We start from the raw sequence: 22,481 nt of genomic DNA, 5'->3' as shown, positions 1-22,481 counted from the left end.
ATGTAGGAAATTACCTTGTATAACGAGACAAAACATGCTCTTAGCAAGATTAGGCTTGTTACATGTAGGAAATTACCTTGTATAACGAGACAAAACATGCTCTTAGCAAGATTAGGCTTGTTACATGTATTAAATTACCTTGTATAACGAGACAAAACATGCTCTTAGCAAGATTAGGCTTGTTACATGTATTAAATTACCCTGTATAGTTACAAAAAACATGCTCTTAGCAAGATTAGGGCTTGTTACATGTAGGAAATTACCTTGTATAACGAGACAAAACATGCTCTTAGCAAGATTAGGCTTGTTTAGATTAGGCTTGTTACATGTATTATAATTCTACCTTGTAAAACTTGTATGAATCGAGACAAAACATGCTCTTAGCAAGATTAGGCTTGTTACATGTAGGAAATTACCTTGTATAACGAGACAAAACATGCTCTTAGCAAGATTAGGCTTGTTACATGTATTAAATTACCTTGTATAACGAGACAAAACATGCTCTTAGCAAGATTAGGCTTGTTACATGTAGGAAATTACCTTGTATAACAAGAGACAAAACATGCTCTTAGCAAGATTAGGCTTGTTACATGTAGGAAATTACCTTGTATAACGAGACAAAACATGCTCTTAGCAAGATTAGGCTTGTTACATGTAGGAAAATTACCTTGTGTATAACGAGACAAAAAACATGCTCTTAGCAAGATTAGGCTTGTTACATGTAGGAAATTACCTTGTATAACGAGACAAAACATGCTCTTAGCAAGATTAGGCTTGTTACATGTAGGAAATTACCTTGTATAACGAGACAAAACATGCTCTTAGCAAGATTAGGCTTGTTACATGTAGGAAATTACCCTGTATAGTTACACAAAACATGCTCTTAGCAAGATTAGGCTTGTTACATGTAGGAAATTACCTTGTATAACGAGACAAAACATGCTCTTAGCAAGATTAGGCTTGTTACATGTAGGAAATTACCTTGTATAACGAGACAAAACATGCTCTTAGCAAGATTAGGCTTGTTACATGTAGGAAATTACCTTGTATAACGAGACAAAACATGCTCTTAGCAAGATTAGGCTTGTTACATGTAGGAAATTACCTTGTATAACGAGACAAAAACATGCTCTTAGCAAGATTAGGCTTGTTACATGTAGGAAATTACCTTGTATAACGAGACAAAACATGCTCTTAGCAAGATTAGGCTTGTTACATGTAGGAAATTACCTTGTATAACGAGACAAAACATGCTCTTAGCAAGATTAGGCTTGTTACATGTAGGAAATTACCTTGTATAACCCAGACAAAACATGCTCTTATAGCAAGATTAGGCTTGTTACATGGTAAAATTATGCTCTTAAAGACAAAACATGCTCTTATAGCAAGATTAGGCTTGTTACATGTAGGAAATTACCTTGTATAACGAGACAAAACATGCTCTTAGCAAGATTAGGCTTGTTACATGTAGGAAATTACCTTGTATAGTTACAGACAAAACATGCTCTTAGCAAGATTAGGCTTGTTACATGTATTAAATTACCTTGTATAATTTACAGACAAAACATGCTCTTAGCAAGATTAGGCTTGTTACATGTAGGAAATTACCTTGTATAACGAGACAAAACATGCTCTTAGCAAGATTAGGCTTGTTACATGTAGGAAATTACCTTGTATAATCGAGACAAAACATGCTCTTAGCAAGATTAGGCTTGTTACATGTAGGAAATTACCTTGTATAACGAGACAAAACATGCTCTTAGCAAGATTAGGCTTGTTACATGTAGGAAATTACCTTGTATAGTTACACAAAACATGCTCTTAGCAAGATTAGGCTTGTTACATGTAGGAAATTACCTTGTATAACGAGACAAAACATGCTCTTAGCAAGATTAGGCTTGTTACATGTAGGAAATTACCTTGTATAACGAGAGACAAAACATGCTCTTAGCAAGATTAGGCTTGTTACATGTAGAAATTACCTTGTATAACGAGACAAAACATGCTCTTAGCAAGATTAGGCTTGTTACATGTAGGAAATGCTCTTACCTTGTATAATATAGCAGACAAAACATGCTCTTAGCAAGATTAGGCTTGTTACATGTAGGAAATTACCTTGTATAACAGACAAAACATGCTCTTAGCAAGATTAGGCTTGTTACATGTAGGAAATTACCTTGTATAATGAGACAAAACATGCTCTTAGCAAGATTAGGCTTGTTACATGTGGAAATTACCTTGTATTAGCAGGAAATTACCTTGTACATGCTTAGACACAAGACAAAACATGCTCTTAGCAAGATTAGGCTTGTTACATGTAGGAAATTACCTTGTATAACGAGACAAAACATGCTCTTAGCAAGATTAGGGCTTGTTACATGTAGGAAATTACCTTGTATAACGAGACAAAACATGCTCTTAGCAAGATTAGGCTTGTTACATGTAGGAAATTACCTTGTATAACGAGACAAAACATGCTCTTAGCAAGATTGTATAACGAGACAAAACATGCTCTTAGCAAGATTAGGCTTGTTACATGTAGGAAATTACCTTGTATAACGAGACAAAACATGCTCTTAGCAAGATTAGGCTTGTTACATGTAGGAAATTACCTTGTATAACGAGACAAAAAACATGCTCTTAGCAAGATTAGGCTTGTTACATGTAGGAAATTACCTTGTATAACGAGACAAAACATGCTCTTAGCAAGATTAGGCTTGTTACATGTAGGAAATTACCTTGTATAACGAGACAAAACATGCTCTTAGCAAGATTAGGCTTGTTACATGTATTAAATTACCTTGTATAACGAGACAAAACATGCTCTTAGCAAGATTAGGCTTGTTACATGTAGAGAATTACCTTGTATATGAGACAAAACATGCTCTTAGCAAGATTAAGGCTTGTTACATGTAGGAAATTACCTTGTATAATTGAGACACAAAACATGCTCTTAGCAAGATTAGGCTTGTTACATGTAGGAAATTACCTTGTATAACGAGACAAAACATGCTCTTAGCAGATTAGGCTTGTTACATGTAGGAAATTACCTTGTATAACGAGACAAAACATGCTCTTAGCAAGATTAGGCTTGTTACATGTAGGAAATTACCTTGTATAGTTACACAAAACATGCTCTTGTAGCAAGATTAGGCTTGTTACATGTAGGAACACCTTGTTATGTGCTCTTAGCAAGATTAGGCTTGTTACATGTAGGAAATTACCTTGTATAGTGAGACAAAACATGCTCTTAGCAAGATTAGGCTTGTTACATGTATTAAATTACCTTGTATAAGTGAGACAAAACATGCTCTTAGCAAGATTAGGCTTGTTACATGTAGGAAATTACCTTGTATAACGAGACAAAACATGCTCTTAGCAAGATTAGGCTTGTTACATGTAGAAATTACCTTGTATAATGAGACAAAACATGCTCTTAGCAAGATTAGGCTTGTTACATGTATTAAATTACCTTGTATAGGCTTTGAGACAAAACATGCTCTTAGCAAGATTAGGCTTGTTACATGTAGGAAATTACCTTGTATAACTGAGACAAAACATGCTCTTAGCAAGATTAGGCTTGTTACATGTAGGAAATTACCTTGTATAACGAGACAAAACATGCTCTTAGCAAGATTAGGCTTGTTACATGTAGGAAATTACCTTGTATAACTAGACAAAACATGCTCTTAGCAAGATTAGGCTTGTTACATGTAGGAAATTACCTTGTATAACGAGACAAAACATGCTCTTAGCAAGATTAGGCTTGTTACATGTATTAAATTACCCTGTATAGTTACACAAAACATGCTCTTAGCAAGATTAGGCTTGTTACATGTATTAAATTACCTTGTATAATTAGACAAAACATGCTCTTAGCAAGATTAGGCTTGTTGTATGTAGGAAATTACCTTCTGTATGAGACGAAACATGCTAAAACATGCTCTTAGCAAGATTAGGCTTGTTACATGTAAGGACTATTCTAAACCTTGTTGTAGTGAAGCACATTTCTGAGACACTAAACATGCTCTTAGCAAGATTAGGCTTGTTATAGTGAAAGACATTTCATTCTGTAATGAGACTAAACATGCTCTTAGCTTGATTAGGGAAACTTCTGTATAGTGAAAACATATTATATTCTGTAAAACACATTCTGATACGAGACTAAACATGCTCTAAGGCTTGTTGTAGTGAAACACATTCTGTAACGAGACTAAACATGCTCTAAGGCTTGTTGTAGTGAAACACATTCTGTAACGAGACTAAACATGCTCTAAGGCTTGTTGTAGTGAAACACATTCTGTTACGAGACTAAACATGCTCTAAGGCTTGTTGTAGTGAAACACATTCTGTTACGAGACTAAACATGCTCTAAGGCTTGTTGTAGTGAAACACATTCTGTTAACTAGAGACTAAACATGCTCTAAGGCTTGTTGTAGTGAAACACATTCTGTTACTTGTTGTAGACTAAACATGCTCTAAGGCTTGTTGTAGTGAAACACATTCTGTTCTGAGACTAAACATGCTGGCTTGTTGTAGTGAAACACATTCTGTTACTGAGACTAAACATGCTCTAAGGCTTGTTGTAGTGAAACACATTCTGTAACTGAGACTAAACATGCTCTAAGAGTGAAACACATTCTGTTCTGAACATGCTCTAAGGCTTGTTGTAGTGAAACACATTCTGTAACGAGACTAAACATGCTCTAAGGCTTGTTGTAGTGAAACACATTCTGTAACGAGACTAAACATGCTCTAAGGCTTGTTGTAGTGAAACACATTCTGTTACGAGACTAAACATGCTCTAAGGCTTGTTGTAGTGAAACACATTCATGTCTAAGGCTTGTTGTACGAGACTAAACATGCTCTAAGGCTTGTTGTAGTGAAACACATTCTGTTACGAGACTAAACATGCTCTAAGGCTTGTTGTAGTGAAACACATTCTGTAACGAGACTAAACATGCTCTAAGGCTTGTTGTAGTGAAACACATTCTGTTACGAGACTAAACATGCTCTAAGGCTTGTTGTAGTGAAACACATTCTGTAACGAGACTAAACATGCTCTAAGGCTTGTTGTAGTGAAACACATTCTGTAACGAGACTAAACATGCTCTAAGGCTTGTTGTGAAACACATTCTGTAACGAGACTAAACATGCTCTAAGGCTTGTTGTAATGAAACACATTCTGTAACGAGACTAAACATGCTCTAAGGCTTGTTGCAGTGTTACAGCAAAGTAAGAAAAATCCTGAAAGATTTATTTCCACACACAAACATCTTACTGTTAGCTTAGTCATCAGTTCTATTGTTTGCACACAACGAAACATACAGGTGAAACACTGACAGGAAACTACCTGCATGCGCTGACAACTGACTAGTGATTTCAGGACATTCAAGTCCAAACATTCAGCTCTCATGTTGAATGTCCAACTGTTACATAACAAGCTGCATATGGTACACACAGAAGGATGTATATTCAATGGTTGGTTTTAATTAAATAACATAGGAATTGAAGCACAAATGTCGAGTACAAATATGTATATATACTAGCTATGTTGGAACAAAGTGTACACGCTTACTAAATAGAAGGAGTTGTTGACCATAAAGTTTGACGTTATTGAACATCCCGACTTCTAACATGCCACTTAGAGAGGTTAGTGGGAGCAATGCACTTCCACACTGTCTCTCCATGTGTTTTTTTTTCTGTACATCAGGTATTTTACACATATTTCTTGTGGTACTTATAGAACTGCTATACCCATGTACATATACATAAGGCTAGTGACAATTGCAAACTGATCATGAACAAAATGTTTATGTCCAAAGAATATTAGTGGACAGCTCTAGTAATACAGAAATGTCACCATTACCTACAATCCATTCCCAGTGTAGCAGCATATATTCAGATTTTTTCGCCTGATTTCATGAGAGAGTTCTGCTAATGTCAGCCATGTGTTGACTGAGCAGTAGACCCATAAAACTCCTGATTAGTGCCATAAAGACGGGCAGATATCTCCTGAATATTCATGAATTACTCACAACTGCTTCAGGGAGTGCATGCAACTGCACTGCAGAATACAATAACAAACTTTTGCATTCGAGTGCATTTTTAGCTCCTGGAAATAATTTTGATACTATCATTATGAGTCATGTCAGGGGTTAAGTTTCCAGGATGATACTGTAGTTAACCTATAAGATAAAAACATCACTTAGCAGCTGCTTTGGAATAGTTTTCTTTATGCATTAAAGCATTCTGTGGTGAATATATGTGTCTTATGTAAGTGGCTTTATTTCACCAGAAAGGTAGTTAGTCTAGATTTTCAAGTTACTGTCTCTATGTATATGTCATAATTCATGACAACTATAAATATTAAGGGATGAGTCATATAGATGCTTCAAAATCTTTCCACTGTCAATAATACGAGATATGTTCTTTGTTGATTTTGCAGAGATGTGTCTGTAGACGTGCCGGACAAATATGGCTTCAGCGCCCTGATGCAGGCTTCCCAGAAAGGTTTGCTGGAGTAAGCAAAATTTGAACATATAAACTAACCGAATAAAAAGCAATTAATGAATAGACAGTTATGAACAATTGTGAGAGAGAGAGAGAGAGCAAAAGAGAGAGAGAGCCTATCTGTGAACCATGAACCATGACACAGGACAGATCCTGGTTGTGAACCATGACACAGAACAGAGCCTAGCTGTGAACCATGACACAGAACCTGGTTGTGAACCATGACACAGAACAGAGCCTGGCTGTGAACCATGACACAGAACCTGGTTGTGAACCATGACACAGAACCTTGTTGTGAACCATGACACAGAACAGAGGCTACCTGTGAACCATGACACAGAACCTGGTTGTGAACCATGACACAGAACCTTGTTGTGAACCATGACACAGAACAGAGCCTGGCTGTGAACCATGACACAGAACAGAGCCTGGCTGTGAACCATGACACAGAACCTTGTTGTGAACCATGACACAGAACCTTGTTGTGAACCATGACACAGAACCTTGTTGTGAACCATGACACAGAACAGAGCCTGGCTGTGAACCATGACACAGAACAGAGCCTAGCTGTGAACCATGACACAGAACAGAGCCTGGCTGTGAACCATGACACAGAGCCTGGCTGTGAACCATGACACAGAACCTTGTTGTGAACCATGACACAGAACCTTGTTGTGAACCATGACACAGAACAGAGCCTGGCTGTGAACCATGACACAGAACAGAGCCTAGCTGTGAACCATGACACAGAACCTGGTTGTGAACCATGACACAGAACAGAGCCTGGCTGTGAACCATGACACAGAACAGAGCCTGGCTGTGAACCATGACACAGAGCCTAGCTGTGAACCATGACACAGAACCTTGTTGTGAACCATGACACAGAACAGAGCCTGGCTGTGAACCATGACACAGAACCTTGTTGTGAACCATGACACAGAACAGAGCCTGGCTGTGAACCATGACACAGAACCTTGTTGTGAACCATGACACAGAACAGAGCCTGGCTGTGAACCATGACACAGAACAGAGCCTAGCTGTGAACCATGACACAGAACCTGGTTGTGAACCATGACACAGAACAGAGCCTGGCTGTGAACCATGACACAGAACCTTGTTGTGAACCATGACACAGAACAGAGCCTGGCTGTGAACCATGACACAGAACAGAGCCTAGCTGTGAACCATGACACAGAACACCTGGTTGTGAACCATGACACAGAACAGAGCCTGGCTGTGAACCATGACACAGAACAGAGCCTAGCTGTGAACCATGACACAGAACAGAGGCTACCTGTGAACCATGACACAGAATTCTAGCTGTGAACCATGACACAGAACAGAGCCTAGCTGTGAACCATGACACAGAACCTGGTTGTGAACCATGACACAGAACAGAGGCTTCCTGTGAACCATGACACAGAACAGAGCCTAGCTGTGAACCATGACACAGAACCTTGTTGTGAACCATGACACAGAACAGAGCCTAGCTGTGAACCATGACACAGAACAGAGCCTAGCTGTGAACCATGACACAGAACCTGGTTGTGAACCATGACACAGAACAGAGCCTAGCTGTGAACCATGACACAGAACAGAGCCTAGCTGTGAACCATGACACAGAACCTGGTTGTGAACCATGACACAGAACAGAGCCTAGCTGTGAACCATGACACAGAACAGAGGCTTCCTGTGAACCATGACACAGAACAGAGCCTAGCTGTGAACCATGACACAGAACAGAGCCTGGCTGTGAACCATGACACAGAACCTTGTTGTGAACCATGACACAGAACAGAGCCTAGCTGTGAACCATGACACAGAACATGACACAGAACCTTGTTGTGAACCATGACACAGAACAGAGGCTACCTGTGAACCATTACACAGAACAGAGCCTGGCTGCTGAACCATGACACAGAACAGAGCCTTGTTGTGAACCATGACACAGAACAGAGCCTAGCTGTGAACCATGACACAGAACAGAGCCTAGCTGTGAACCATGACACAGAACAGAGCCTAGCTGTGAACCATGACACAGAACCTTGTTGTGAACCATGACACAGAACAGAGCCTAGCTGTGAACCATGACACAGAACAGAGCCTAGCTGTGAACCATGACACAGAACCTTGTTGTGAACCATGACACAGAACAGAGCCTAGCTGTGAACCATGACACAGAACAGAGCCTAGCTGTGAACCATGACACAGAACCTGGTTGTGAACCATGACACAGAACAGAGCCTGGCTGTGAACCATGACACAGAACAGAGCCTAGCTGTGAACCATGACACAGAACAGACCCTGGTTGTGAACCATGACACAGAACAGAGCCTGGCTGTGAACCATGACACAGAACAGAGCCTAGCTGTGAACCATGACACAGAACCTGGTTGTGAACCATGACACAGAACAGAGCCTAGCTGTGAACCATGACACAGAACAGAGCCTAGCTGTGAACCATGACACAGAACCTTGTTGTGAACCATGACACAGAACAGAGCCTAGCTGTGAACCATGACACAGAACAGAGCCTAGCTGTGAACCATGACACAGAACAGAGCCTAGCTGTGAACCATGACACAGAACAGAACCTTGTTGTGAACCATGACACAGAGCCTAGCTGTGAACCATGACACAGAACAGAACCTTGTTGTGAACCATGACACAGAACAGAGCCTAGCTGTGAACCATGACACAGAACAGAGCCTAGCTGTGAACCATGACACAGAACCTTGTTGTGAACCATGACACAGAACAGAACTTGTTGTGAACCATGACACAGAACAGAGCCTAGCTGTGAACCATGACACAGAACAGAGCCTAGCTGTGAACCATGACACAGAACCTGGTTGTGAACCATGACACAGAACAGAGCCTAGCTGTGAACCATGACACAGAACCTTGTTGTGAACCATGACACAGAACCTTGTTGTGAACCATGACACAGAACAGAGCCTAGCTGTGAACCATGACACAGAACAGAGCCTAGCTGTGAACCATGACACAGAACAGAGCCTAGCTGTGAACCATGACACAGAACCTTGTTGTGAACCATGACACAGAACAGAGCCTGGCTGTGAACCATGACACAGAACCTGGTTGTGAACCATGACACAGAGCCTAGCTGTGAACCATGACACAGAACCTTGTTGTGAACCATGACACAGAACAGAGCCTGGCTGTGAACCATGACACAGAACAGAGCCTAGCTGTGAACCATGACACAGACCCTGGTTGTGAACCATGACACAGAGCCTAGCTGTGAACCATGACACAGAACAGAGCCTAGCTGTCAACCATGAACCATGACACAGAACAGAGCCTGGCTGTGAACCATGACACAGAACCTAGCTGTGAACCATGACACAGAACAGAGCCTGGTTGTGAACCATGACACAGAACAGAGCCTGGCTGTGAACCATGACACAGAACCTTGTTGTGAACCATGACACAGAACCTGGTTTTGAACTTTGTCCTGGGCCACCACAAAACAGACCCTGTTCAGAACCACAGTGATACAGAAGCTGTTTCTGGTTGTAGAGAGTGATACAGAAGCTGGTTCTGGTTGTAGAGCGTGATATAGAAGCTGGTTCTGGCTGTAGAGAGTGATACAGAAGCTGGTTCTGGTTGTAGAGAGTGATACAGAAGCTGTTTCTGGTTGTAGAGAGTGATACAGAAGCTGGATCTGGTTGTAGAGAGTGATACAGAAGCTGGTTCTGGTTGTAGAGAGTGATACAGAAGCTGGTTCTGGTTGTAGAGAGTGATACAGAAGCTGGTTCTGGTTGTAGAGAGTGATACAGAAGCTGGTTCTGGTTGTAGAGAGTGATACAGAAGCTGTGATACAGAAGCTGGTTCTGGTTGTAGAGAGTGATACAGAAGCTGGTTCTGGTTGTAGAGAGTGATACAGAAGCTGTTTCTGGTTGTAGAGAGTGATACAGAAGCTGGTTCTGGCTGTAGAGTGTGATACAGAAGCTGGTTCTGGTTGTAGAGTGTGATACAAAAGCTGGTTTTGACTGTAGAGAGTGATACAGAAGCTGGTTCTGGTTGTAGAGTGTGATACAGAAGCTGTTTCTGGTTGTAGAGAGTGATACAGAAGCTGGTTCTGGTTGTAGAGTGTGATACAGAAGCTGCTTCTGGCTGTAGAGAGTGATACAAAAGCTGGTTCTGACTGTAGAGTGTGATACAGAAGCTGTTTCTGGTTGTAGAGAGTGATACAGAAGCTGGTTCTGGGTGTAGAGAGTGATACAGAAGCTGGTTCTGGTTGTAGAGAGTGATACAGAAGCTGGTTCTGGTTGTAGAGAGTGATACAGAAGCTGTTTCTGGTTGTAGAGTGTGATACAGAAGCTGTTTCTGGTTGTAGAGAGTGATACAGAAGCTGGTTCTGGTTGTAGGGTGTGATACAGAAGCTGGTTCTGGCTGTAGAGAGTGATACAGAAGCTGGTTCTGGTTGTAGAGAGTGATACAGAAGCTGGTTCTGGTTGTAGAGAGTGATACAGAAGCTGGTTCTGGTTGTAGAGAGTGATACAGAAGCTGGTTCTGGTTGTAGAGTGTGATACAGAAGCTGGTTCTGGTTGTAGGGTGTGATACAGAAGCTGGTTCTGGCTGTAGAGAGTGATACAGAAGCTGTTTCTGGCTGTAGAGAGTGATACAGAAGCTGGTTGTAGAGTGTGATACAGAAGCTGGTTCTGGCTGTAGAGAGTGATACAGAAGCTGGTTCTGGTTGTAGAGAGTGATACAGAAGCTGGTTCTGGTTGTAGAGTGTGATACAGAAGCTGGTTCTGGTTGTAGAGTGTGATACAGAAGCTGGTTCTGGTTGTAGAGTGTGATACAGAAGCTGGTTCTGGTTGTAGAGAGTGATACAGAAGCTGGTTCTGGCTGTAGAGAGTGATACAGAAGCTGGTTCTGGTTGTAGAGAGTGATACAGAAGTTGGTTCTGGCTGTAGAGTGTGATACAGAAGCTGTTTCTGGTTGTAGAGAGTGATACAGAAGCTGGTTCTGGTTGGAGAGAGTGATACAGAAGCTGTTTCTTGTAGAAGTGTGATACAGAAGCTGGTTCTGGTTGTAGAGAGTGATACAGAAGCTGGTTCTGGCTGTAGAGTGTGATACAGAAGCTGGTTCTGGTTGTAGAGTGTGATACAGAAGCTGGTTCTGGCTGTAGTAGAGTGTGATACAGAAGCTGGTTCTGGTTGTAGAGAGTGTGATACAGAAGGTGGTTCTGGCTGTAGAGTGTGATACAGAAGCTGGTTCTGGTTGTAGAGAGTGATACAGAAGCTGGTTCTGGTTGTAGAGAAGTGATACAGAAGCTGGTTCTGGTTGTAGAGACAGAAGTGATACAGAAGCTGGTTCTGGTTGTAGAGTGTGATACAGAAGCTGGTTCTGGCTGTAGAAGTGATACAGAAGCTGGTTCTGGTTGTAGAGAGTGTACAGAAGCTGTGGTTGTAGAGAGTGATACAGAAGCTGTTTCTGGTTGTAGAGTGATACAGAAGCTGGTTCTGGTTGTAGAGAAGCTGGTTCTATTGTGTGATACAGAAGCTGGTTCTGGTTGTAGAAGCTGGTTCTGTGATACAGAAGCTGGTTCTGTTTGTAGAGAGTGTGATACAGAAGCTGGTTCTGGTTGTGAAGTGTGATACAGAAGCTGGTTCTGGTTGTAGAGATTGATACAGAAGCTGGTTCTGACTGTAGAGAGTGATACAGAAGCTGGTTCTGGTTGTAGAGTGTGATACAGAAGCTGGTTCTGGTTGTAGAGAGTGATGACAGAAGGTGGTTCTGGCTGTAGAGTGTGATACAGAAGCTGTTTCTGGTTGTAGAGAGTGATACAGAAGCTGGTTCTGGTTGTAGAGAGTGATACAGAAGCTGGTTCTGACTGTAGAGGTGTGATACAGAAGCTGTTTCTGGTTGTAGAGAGTGATACAGAAGCTGGTTCTGGTTGGAAAGTGTGATACAGAAGCTGTTTCTTGTAGAGCGTGATACAGAAGCTGGTTCTGGTTGTAGAGAGTGATACAGAAGCTGGTTCTGGTTGTAGAGAGTGATACAGAAGCTGGTTCTGTTTGTAGAGTGTGATACAGAAGCTGGTTCTGGCTGTAGAGAGTGATACAGAAGCTGGTTCTGGTTGTAGAGTGTGATACAGAAGCTGGTTCTGGCTGTAGAGAGTGATACAGAAGCTGGTTCTGGTTGTAGAGAGTGATACAGAAGCTGGTTCTGGCTGTAGAGTGTGATACAGAAGCTGGTTCTGGCTGTAGAGAGTGTGATACAGAAGCTGTTTCTGGTTGTAGAGAGTGATACAGAAGCTGGTTCTGACTGTAGAGTGTGATACAGAAGCTGGTTCTGGCTGTAGAAGCATGATACAGAAGCTGGTTCTGGTTGTAGAGAGTGATACAGAAGCTGGTTCTGACTGTAGAGTGTGATACAGAAGCTGGTTCTGACTGTAGAGGAGTGATACAGAAGCTGGTTCTGGCTGTAGAGCGTGATACAGAAGCTGGTTCTGGTTGTAGAGAGTGATACAGAAGCTGTTTCTGGTTGTAGAGAGTGATACAGAAGCTGGTTCTGGCTGTAGAGCGTGATACAGAAGCTGCTGTTTGATACAGAAGCTGGTTGTAGAGAGTGATACAGAAGTTGGTTTTGGCTTGTAGAGAGTGATACAGAAGCTGGTTCTGGTTGTAGAGAGTGATACAGAAGCTGGTTCTGGTTGTAGAGTGTGATACAGAAGCTGGTTCTGGTTGTAGAGTGTGATACAGAAGCTGGTTCTGGTTGTAGAGTGTGATACAGAAGCTGGTTCTGGTTGTAGAGAGTGATACAGAAGCTGGTTCTGGCTGTAGAGAGTGATACAGAAGCTGGTTCTGGTTGTAGAGAGTGATACAGAAGTTGGTTCTGGCTGTAGAGTGTGATACAGAAGCTGTTTCTGGTTGTAGAGAGTGATACAGAAGCTGGTTCTGGTTGGAGAGTGTGATACAGAAGCTGTTTCTTGTAGAGCGTGATACAGAAGCTGGTTCTGGTTGTAGAGAGTGATACAGAAGCTGGTTCTGGCTGTAGAGTGTGATACAGAAGCTGGTTCTGGTTGTAGAGTGTGATACAGAAGCTGGTTCTGGCTGTAGAGTGTGATACAGAAGCTGGTTCTGGTTGTAGAGAGTGATACAGAAGGTGGTTCTGGCTGTAGAGTGTGATACAGAAGCTGGTTCTGGTTGTAGAGAGTGATACAGAAGCTGGTTCTGGTTGTAGAGTGTGATACAGAAGCTGGTTCTGGTTGTAGAGTGTGATACAGAAGCTGGTTCTGGTTGTAGAGTGTGATACAGAAGCTGGTTCTGGCTGTAGAGAGTGATACAGAAGGTGGTTCTGGCTGTAGAGTGTGATACAGAAGCTGTTTCTGGTTGTAGAGAGTGATACAGAAGCTGGTTCTGGTTGTAGAGTGTGATACAGAAGCTGGTTCTGGTTGTAGAGCGTGATACAGAAGCTGGTTCTGTTTGTAGAGTGTGATACAGAAGCTGGTTCTGGTTGTAGAGAGTGATACAGAAGCTGGTTCTGGTTGTAGAGAGTGATACAGAAGCTGGTTCTGACTGTAGAGTGTGATACAGAAGCTGGTTCTGGTTGTAGAGTGTGATACAGAAGCTGGTTCTGGTTGTAGAGAGTGATACAGAAGGTGGTTCTGGCTGTAGAGTGTGATACAGAAGCTGTTTCTGGTTGTAGAGAGTGATACAGAAGCTGGTTCTGGTTGTAGAGAGTGATACAGAAGCTGGTTCTGACTGTAGAGTGTGATACAGAAGCTGTTTCTGGTTGTAGAGAGTGATACAGAAGCTGGTTCTGGTTGGAGAGTGTGATACAGAAGCTGTTTCTTGTAGAGCGTGATACAGAAGCTGGTTCTGGTTGTAGAGAGTGATACAGAAGCTGGTTCTGGTTGTAGAGAGTGATACAGAAGCTGGTTCTGTTTGTAGAGTGTGATACAGAAGCTGGTTCTGGCTGTAGAGAGTGATACAGAAGCTGGTTCTGGTTGTAGAGTGTGATACAGAAGCTGCTTCTGGCTGTAGAGAGTGATACAGAAGCTGGTTCTGGTTGTAGAGAGTGATACAGAAGCTGGTTCTGACTGTAGAGTGTGATACAGAAGCTGGTTCTGGCTGTAGAGAGTGATACAGAAGCTGTTTCTGGTTGTAGAGAGTGATACAGAAGCTGGTTCTGACTGTAGAGTGTGATACAGAAGCTGGTTCTGGCTGTAGAGCGTGATACAGAAGCTGGTTCTGGTTGTAGAGAGTGATACAGAAGCTGGTTCTGACTGTAGAGTGTGATACAGAAGCTGGTTCTGACTGTAGAGTGTGATACAGAAGCTGGTTCTGGCTGTAGAGCGTGATACAGAAGCTGGTTCTGGTTGTAGAGAGTGATACAGAAGCTGTTTCTGGTTGTAGAGAGTGATACAGAAGCTGGTTCTGGCTGTAGAGCGTGATACAGAAGCTGGTTCTGGTTGTAGAGAGTGATACAGAAGTTGGTTTTGTTTGTAGAGAGTGATACAGAAGCTGGTTCTGGTTGTAGAGAGTGATACAGAAGCTGGTTCTGGCTGTAGAGTGTGATACAGAAGCTGTTTCTGGTTGTAGAGAGTGATACAGAAGCTGGTTCTGGTTGTAGAGTGTGATACAGAAGCTGGTTCTGGTTGTAGAGTGTGATACAGAAGTTGGTTCTGGCTGTAGAGTGTGATACAGAAGTTGGTTTTGTCCATGTTTCAGATACTGCTTGTAAGTTTTTGTTAAATAATCTCTGTGTGTATTTGTTGTCTAATCTATTACACGTTGATCATTTTCAGTATAGTCCAGCTCTTGCTAGAGCATGGTGCCGACATCCATCTAAAGACTGATGCAGGCAAGACATGGTAAGTTATGACAAGTTAACTACGCTGAAGTAAAGACCGATACACCTCAATGTGACATCAGGGCTTGCTTTGTCTGTATACATTGGCAATGGAAGGGTTATCACCCCCGAAGTAGGTGTCATGTCCACAGGGATGGCTGATAGTGAAGAAGTCTGTATACATTGGCAAGGGAAGGGTTATCACCCCAAAGTAGGTGTCATGTCCACAGGGATGGCTGATAGTGAAGAAGTCTGTATACATTGGCATGGGAAGGGTTATCACCCCCACAGGGATAAGTAGGTGTCATGTCCACAGGGATGGCTGATAGTGAAGAAGTCTGTATACATTGGCAAGGGAAGGGTTATCACCCCCAAAGTAGGTGTCATGTCCACAGGGATGGCTGATAGTGAAGAAGTCTGTAGACATTGACAGGGGAAGGGTTATCACCCCAGAAGTAGGTGTCATGTCCACAGGGATGGCTGATAGTGAAGAAGTCTGTATACATTGGCAAGGGAAGGGTTATCACCCCCGAAGTAGGTGTCATGTCCACAGGGATGGCTGATGGTGAAGAAGTCTGTATACATTGGCAAGGGAAGGGTTATCACCCCCAAAGTAGGTGTCATGTCCACAGGGATGGCTGATAGTGAAGAAGTCTGTAGACATTGGCAAGGGAAGGGTTATCACCCCAAAGTAGGTGTCATGTCCACAGGGATGGCTGATAGTGAAGAAGTCTGTATACATTGGCAAGGGAAGGGTTATCACCCCCAAAGTAGGTGTCATGTCCACAGGGATGGCTGATAGTGAAGAAGTCTGTAGACATTGGCAAGGGAAGGGTTATCACCCCCGAAGTAGGTGTCATGTCCACAGGGATGGCTGATAGTGAAGAAGTCTGTATACATTGGCAAGGGAAGGGTTATCACCCCCGAAGTAGGTGTCATGTCCACAGGGATGGCTGATAGTGAAGAAGTCTGTGTACATGGGCAAGGGAAGGGTTATCACCCCCGAAGTAGGTGTCATGTCCACAGGGATGGCTGATAGTGAAGAAGTCTGTATACATTGGCAAGGGAAGGGTTATCACCCCCGAAGTAGGTGTCATGTCCACAGGGATGGCTGATAGTGATGAAGTCTGTAGAAATCTGGGTTTTTTACGTATTCTTCTTTACCTATTTTCCATCTGAGCTGAAGATGATTTACCAGAAAGATTCAGGGTGAGCTCTTGAATTTATAGACATATTGGGCCCAATTGTCATGTTTAGATTCTCTAGTGTTTGTGTAGTTTAACATCTTCTTTGAGGAACAATGTTTATCAATTAACAACTTCTTTAACATATGTTACATTTGGGATTACATTTTTGTTAGTAAAATACAGATTCTTGTACTTTTTTCTAGTACTTTTTGGGGTTGAGCCCCATCTGGGATTCAAACCCACACCCTCAGAGTCAGGCACCTAGAATATCGCCAGCACTCAAAGTCAGACATCTAACCCACCCAGCCACCGAGGCTTCCACTGGTGGCTGAGCGGGCTAGGTGGCTGACCACGCGTATGTGTATGACAACCAGTTCCCCAGATGTTAGATCAACTGTCGCAGGCATTGCAAGAGGAATGGCCAGAATTCCACAAGGTCAAATTCAAAGACTTATTCAGTCCAGAGTAGTTTCGGGGGCTCATGGTGGCCACGACAGATATTCAAGAAAATGCCCAACTGGGTCACCTTCACTTATTGAGCTTTTGTTAACAGACATTTGATCTTTTATACTGTGAAATTTGGTTGCAACTGATCCAGCATTAGTTGTGTTAACTCATTTTATAGCTAACAGATTAAATTCATGAAAATACACCAATGCGTTTCTTTTTGGGGGAGAGATTTCCAGAGTGCATTGACTTTGCTCAGGGTACATGCCTGTTAAACCATCACTCTTCTTACCATATCAGTTAACATGCCTCAAACATGCTTTAAAAGAATTATCCCCTTGTATTATTTGATGATCTAGCTGAGAGATATTCTGATATAATCTTGGATACTCAGTGTGAGATTTTACCTTGTCATTATTTTTTTGTAATAATTTACTTTACTAGTAATTTCTTCAAAGGTCCCCAGCCTGGAACCATAATAGTTTTCAAGTGTTGCTACATACACCTTGCTGGTTTAGATGGGAACATAGGAATGATACAGCTTCTAAAGCATGACTCATATCGGCTGTTCAATATATGTCTGGTCCAAACCAGATACAAGCGACATAGAAGTACATACTACATGGCTATAACAGTTTGGTAAAGAAGTTGTTATCCTTAAACATAGTCACAGAAGTGTCACATGGGATGCTTTCAGCTGTATTTCCATTTTGATTTTATGTGGATTGTTCTTGAAGACGGATTTACCTTAAGCCATAGGGAAAATATGTAGTGTTTATCTAGGTTCAAGTGGAAAAGGCATCAACATTGTTTGGAGTAGTTTTGACGTTTTAACCAGTGTTTGATAACATATTACATTCTGAGTTTCTCTATGTGACAGACCAGCTATATCACACTTTGACATGTCAAATTTGAATTCTTGGACATGACATGGAGTAACACAGTAAGTAATGATGCACATTTCAAACAAACTGTAAGATAATTATGAATAAATATCATGCAGAAAGTATATTTTTGCGCATCCAATGAGGATGTTCTGCGTTCAAATCTTGCATATATGTGTTTGCCAGAGGCAAGGTTTTTCTGTGTGCAATGAAATTGTGACTTGCTGTGTCTTGTGTAATAGATGATGTCATGCACGTCTTCACCAACTTGGGTCGGTAGGGTAGCCTGGTGGTTAAAAGCTTTCGCTTGTCACTCTGAAGGCCTGTGTTCAATGCCCCATATGGGTACAATGTGTTAAGCCCATCTCTGGTGTCCCCCCGCCATGATATTCCTGGAATATTGCTAAAAGCGGTGTAAACTAAACTCACTCACTAGCTTCACCAACTTCACCTTCCAGCTGGCAATAATATACAAAACAGTGTTCTAATAAATATTAATCCATGTCATTAACAGATATTGTTACATGGGATATTTTTAAAGTGAAGCCTCAGAATGAGATTATGCTTTCAGTGTTTGTAGACAGTGGTTACAGTAATGCACAGCAGGTGGGAGCTGCAATGTCTGATGTATGGAATTATTCAGTACTACTAGACTTTTGCATATAAATCATTAACACATAATTATCTACTCTTGTTTTATTTATGATCAGTGTCAAATAGTCTCACTTTGAATGGAAACCTTGACAGGTCATCCAAATTATTTTAATCTAGCAATCTTTGATGTAGACATATTTCTGCTGTTGAAATTCAGGGCCCATTTCACTAAGCTCTCGTAGTGCAACGACTGTCGTAAGTCAATGTTACAGTGTAGGAGGTAGGAATGCTACAAGATCTTAGGCTTATGAGAGCTTTGTGAAACGGGTCCCAGGCCAGTTACGTAAGGGAGGTACACTAGATATATCTGACTATTAAGGTTAGAGTAGCATCTTACCCTGTAAATGTAAACAAGGGTTTTGACTATCTGTTCTAAAGTCTATATCAGTTTACATCTGTGAAAGGAAATATGTGTGCATATTCTAAGAACCTTGTGGTGATGGTTATTTGTGGCTGTGAGCGTCTAAGGCTGCCTCCTCCACCAGGGTTGGGTATCTCCACACACACTGGCCATTGGATGAAGGTAATTGATGATTTCAAAGCCAGATCATCAGCTGCTCCACATGTTTCCACGGTGACCCTGAAACATCCTTCTGTGATGACCTTCTGTAATTGAGGTTCCAAAGTAACTGATTGGTCTGATTTCATCAATCTCTTTGTAAAACTCATTCAACATGAATTTTTCTTCACCCTCGACTTTATTGCTGATAACTTTTCAGGGATCCACAATGTGAGTTTGATAGTAGATGAATTTTGCAAGTGGGATGGGTGGGTGTGTGGGGTGAGTGGGTATGGGTGTGTGTGTTGGTGTAGGGGAAAATATATAAAAATTTGACCTGACCAAACTCAGAGACCATCCGAACTATATTTCTCAGTGTTGTCTTTCTTCAGAAACCTCTTGACTGTTGGTGCTGAAATGTCTGATGCTAGTTCCAACCAATCATGACGTGAATTTGTTCATGATGCTGAAATCCATTTTTGAATATGTATGTTTAGCTCATGAGATTGATCATGTTTGTTTTGTTGTGGATTTTTTGTGTGTATCTATACACAAATTTGACCTTGTTTTGCCATGTTGTACAATTCTGTCAAAATGCATATTTGACTCTTTGAACTTCTCAGAGACTGAGGGAGCAGAACATTGGCATAAATGTCTGCCTATTTAGAGTTGGTTTCTCCTCAGTATTTAGAAAATAGTGAATATCAGTGCAGGCAGCAGTTCTGGATTCATGAGTGAGTGAGTTTAGTTTTACGCCGCTTTCAGCAATATTCCAGCTATATGGCGGTGGTCTGTAAATAATCAAGTCTGGACCAGACAATCTACTGATCTATACAACTGGTATATGATGACATGTGTCAACCAAGTCAGTGAGCCTCAAACACTAACAATATGTATTTTACTCAAAGAACATATCCAAAACAGTAATAATATATTTTACTAATCTAGATGTGCGAAGTGGATTATTTTTAAAAACAAACAAATAATCTTTACATGTTGAATGAGCTGGTATCTTATTGCCATTAGACACTAGTCATACCTGTACAACTGTCGTGCAGTCTTAACATATAGCAATAGACATGGCTGAAACCTGTTAAAGTGCTCTGTAAAGTGTTCCTTTGGGAAATGCTCTGACCGTTTATATTGTAACTCCATGTAAGCCTCGTCAATTGTTCCAAGCTCTAATCTGGATTATATTTAGCTGCCCATGACAATAATCAAGATGCAGTTAGTTAGGGCTTAGAGATGTGTAAGCTTGTTGACTGTTTTATCACAATGAACTCAGCAGTGGACACTGATCATACACATTTCCATGTGAATCAAAATAATCTTGCAACAAGTATATGTCAATACACATAATATATCTGGTGAATTACTAAAGATATTTACCATAGATGGTATTAGACAGTACACATGGCGCCAAACACTGAATTGGTCAGATGCTGTATTGTGTACCCTAGTGAACTCCATCATGCCTGCCTGTGTGCAGGGTAACAAAGTCACTGTACTTTATGATATTCTGTTAGTTGTTTCCCTACAGAAATGCTACCTTTACAATTAAAAAAAATGCATGTTTCATTTCAAGATCAGTGATAGTATTGTCTATTTTTTATTTCTCAAGAGCTAGCGATCAGTGTTGAGCTATGTTATGGTGAGGTGAAATTGGGTTTAACGTCGTGCTTGAGAATATTTCGCTCATATGACGATGTGCATGCATGTGTATGTGTATGTTCGGCTGCTTGTACTAGCCCAGACTTAAGCTGGTTGTTTATAGTACTAGCCCACTGAGATACCATGCCGCAGTAAAGCATGAATACCAACCCCACTCAGACACACTATACTGACTGCGAGCCGACCAGTCCTAGTTGTACCCATTAATACCGAGCGCCAGGCAGGGACCAACAAGTACCATATTTTAACTTCTTTTTGGTATGACACGGACGGGGATCGAACCCGCGACCTTCCGCTCTCCGGGCGGACACTCTAAACACTACACCACGGAGGCGGTCTTTCAGCTATGTTAAGAGCTCATTTAACCTTTAATGTGACTGCAGAGGACAAAGACAGAACACTCTCCCCAAATATTTCCTGCAATCTGTGATATACTGTTATTGATGCAGTCATTGCCCCACTTTATTATTGGTTATCTGTTCAAACTTTTATGTGTCAAATAGTTTACACAATTTGTTAATGAAATGAAATGAGTATAGTGCATTGGTTTGTTTGTTATTTAACGCCACTCTCAGCAATATTCCAGCTATATGGCTGCGGTCTGTAAATATTTGAGTCTAGACCATACAATCAAGTGATCAATAGCATGAGCATCAATCTCGCAATTGGGATACGATGACATGTCAACCGAGTCAGTGAGCCTGACCACTTGATCCTGTGCATGCACACACACGCACACATACACGCACCCACCCACCCACACACATAGTCTTGTATGTAAAGTTCTTGTGAAAGGTTGAAATGACAAGGTCAATACAAGACTTTGACTTGGTAAAAATACTGTAAATTGTTGTCTCTCAAATTTATATAGTCAAAGCATGGTTGGAATATGTACTAGTCCAAGTGACAAGCTGTTAACAAGATTCTCTTCTGTATAAGGGTGACCCTATGTAGATCTATAACAGTCTTCACCCTTTCATAGCCTATATAGATCTATAACAATCTTCACCCTTTCATAGCCTATATAGATCTATAAATGTTTCACCCTTTCATAGCCTATATAGATCTATAACTGTCTTCACCCTTTCATAGTCTATATAGATCTATATCAGTCTTCACCCTTTCATAGCCTATGTAGATCTATAACAATCTTCACCCTTTCATAGCCTATATAGATCTATAAATGTTTCACCCTTTCATAGCCTATATAGATCTATAACTGTCTTCACCCTTTCATAGTCTATATAGATCTATAACTGTCTTCACCCTTTCATAGCCTATACAGATCTATATCAGTCTTCACCCTTTCATAGCCTATATAGATCTATAAATGTCTTCACCCTTGTTGTATAATGACCCTCACTTGACGTATAATGCCTCTGACTTGATGTATAATGACCCTGACTTAACCTGTGATGGGCCCTCACTTGACCTATAATGACCCTCACTTGACCTATAATGTCCCTCACTTGACCTATAATGTCCCTCACTTGACCTATAATGACCCTCACTTGACCCTCACTTGACCTATAATGACCCTCACTTGACCTATAATGACCCTTGATGTATAATGACCCTCACTTGACCTATAATGACCCTTGATGTATAATGACCCTCACTTGACCTATAATGACCCTTACTTGACCTATAATGGCCCTCACTTGACCCATAATGACCCTCACTTGACGTATAATGACCCTCACTTCACTTGACGTATAATGACCCTCACTTGACCTAAAATGACCCTAAATCGACCTATAATGACCCTCACTTGACGTATAATGACGCTCACTTGAC

The 22,481-nt window shown here is 41.4% G+C and overlaps 1 protein-coding gene across 2 annotated transcripts in view; it reads left to right on the top strand.

Moving 5' to 3' along the window:
* LOC124285583 (fibronectin type 3 and ankyrin repeat domains protein 1-like) overlaps positions 1-22,481 on the top strand; it is a 110,595-nt gene that overhangs the window by 72,268 nt on the left and 15,846 nt on the right. For both annotated transcript variants that reach the window (XM_046721837.1, XM_046721838.1), the window contains exons 5-6: positions 6,449-6,523; positions 15,299-15,364. In XM_046721837.1, the coding sequence (XP_046577793.1) occupies positions 6,449-6,523; positions 15,299-15,364 (141 nt within the window). The remainder of the gene's footprint in view (positions 1-6,448; positions 6,524-15,298; positions 15,365-22,481) is intronic.

The sequence above is a fragment of the Haliotis rubra genome, unplaced genomic scaffold, assembly GCF_003918875.1.
Source record: "Haliotis rubra isolate DU_JTF1 unplaced genomic scaffold, ASM391887v1 Scf363, whole genome shotgun sequence".
Lineage (NCBI taxonomy): Eukaryota > Metazoa > Mollusca > Gastropoda > Lepetellida > Haliotidae > Haliotis > Haliotis rubra.
Note: the sequence above shows the minus strand (reverse complement) of the source record. Positions and strands in the feature narration are given on the sequence as shown.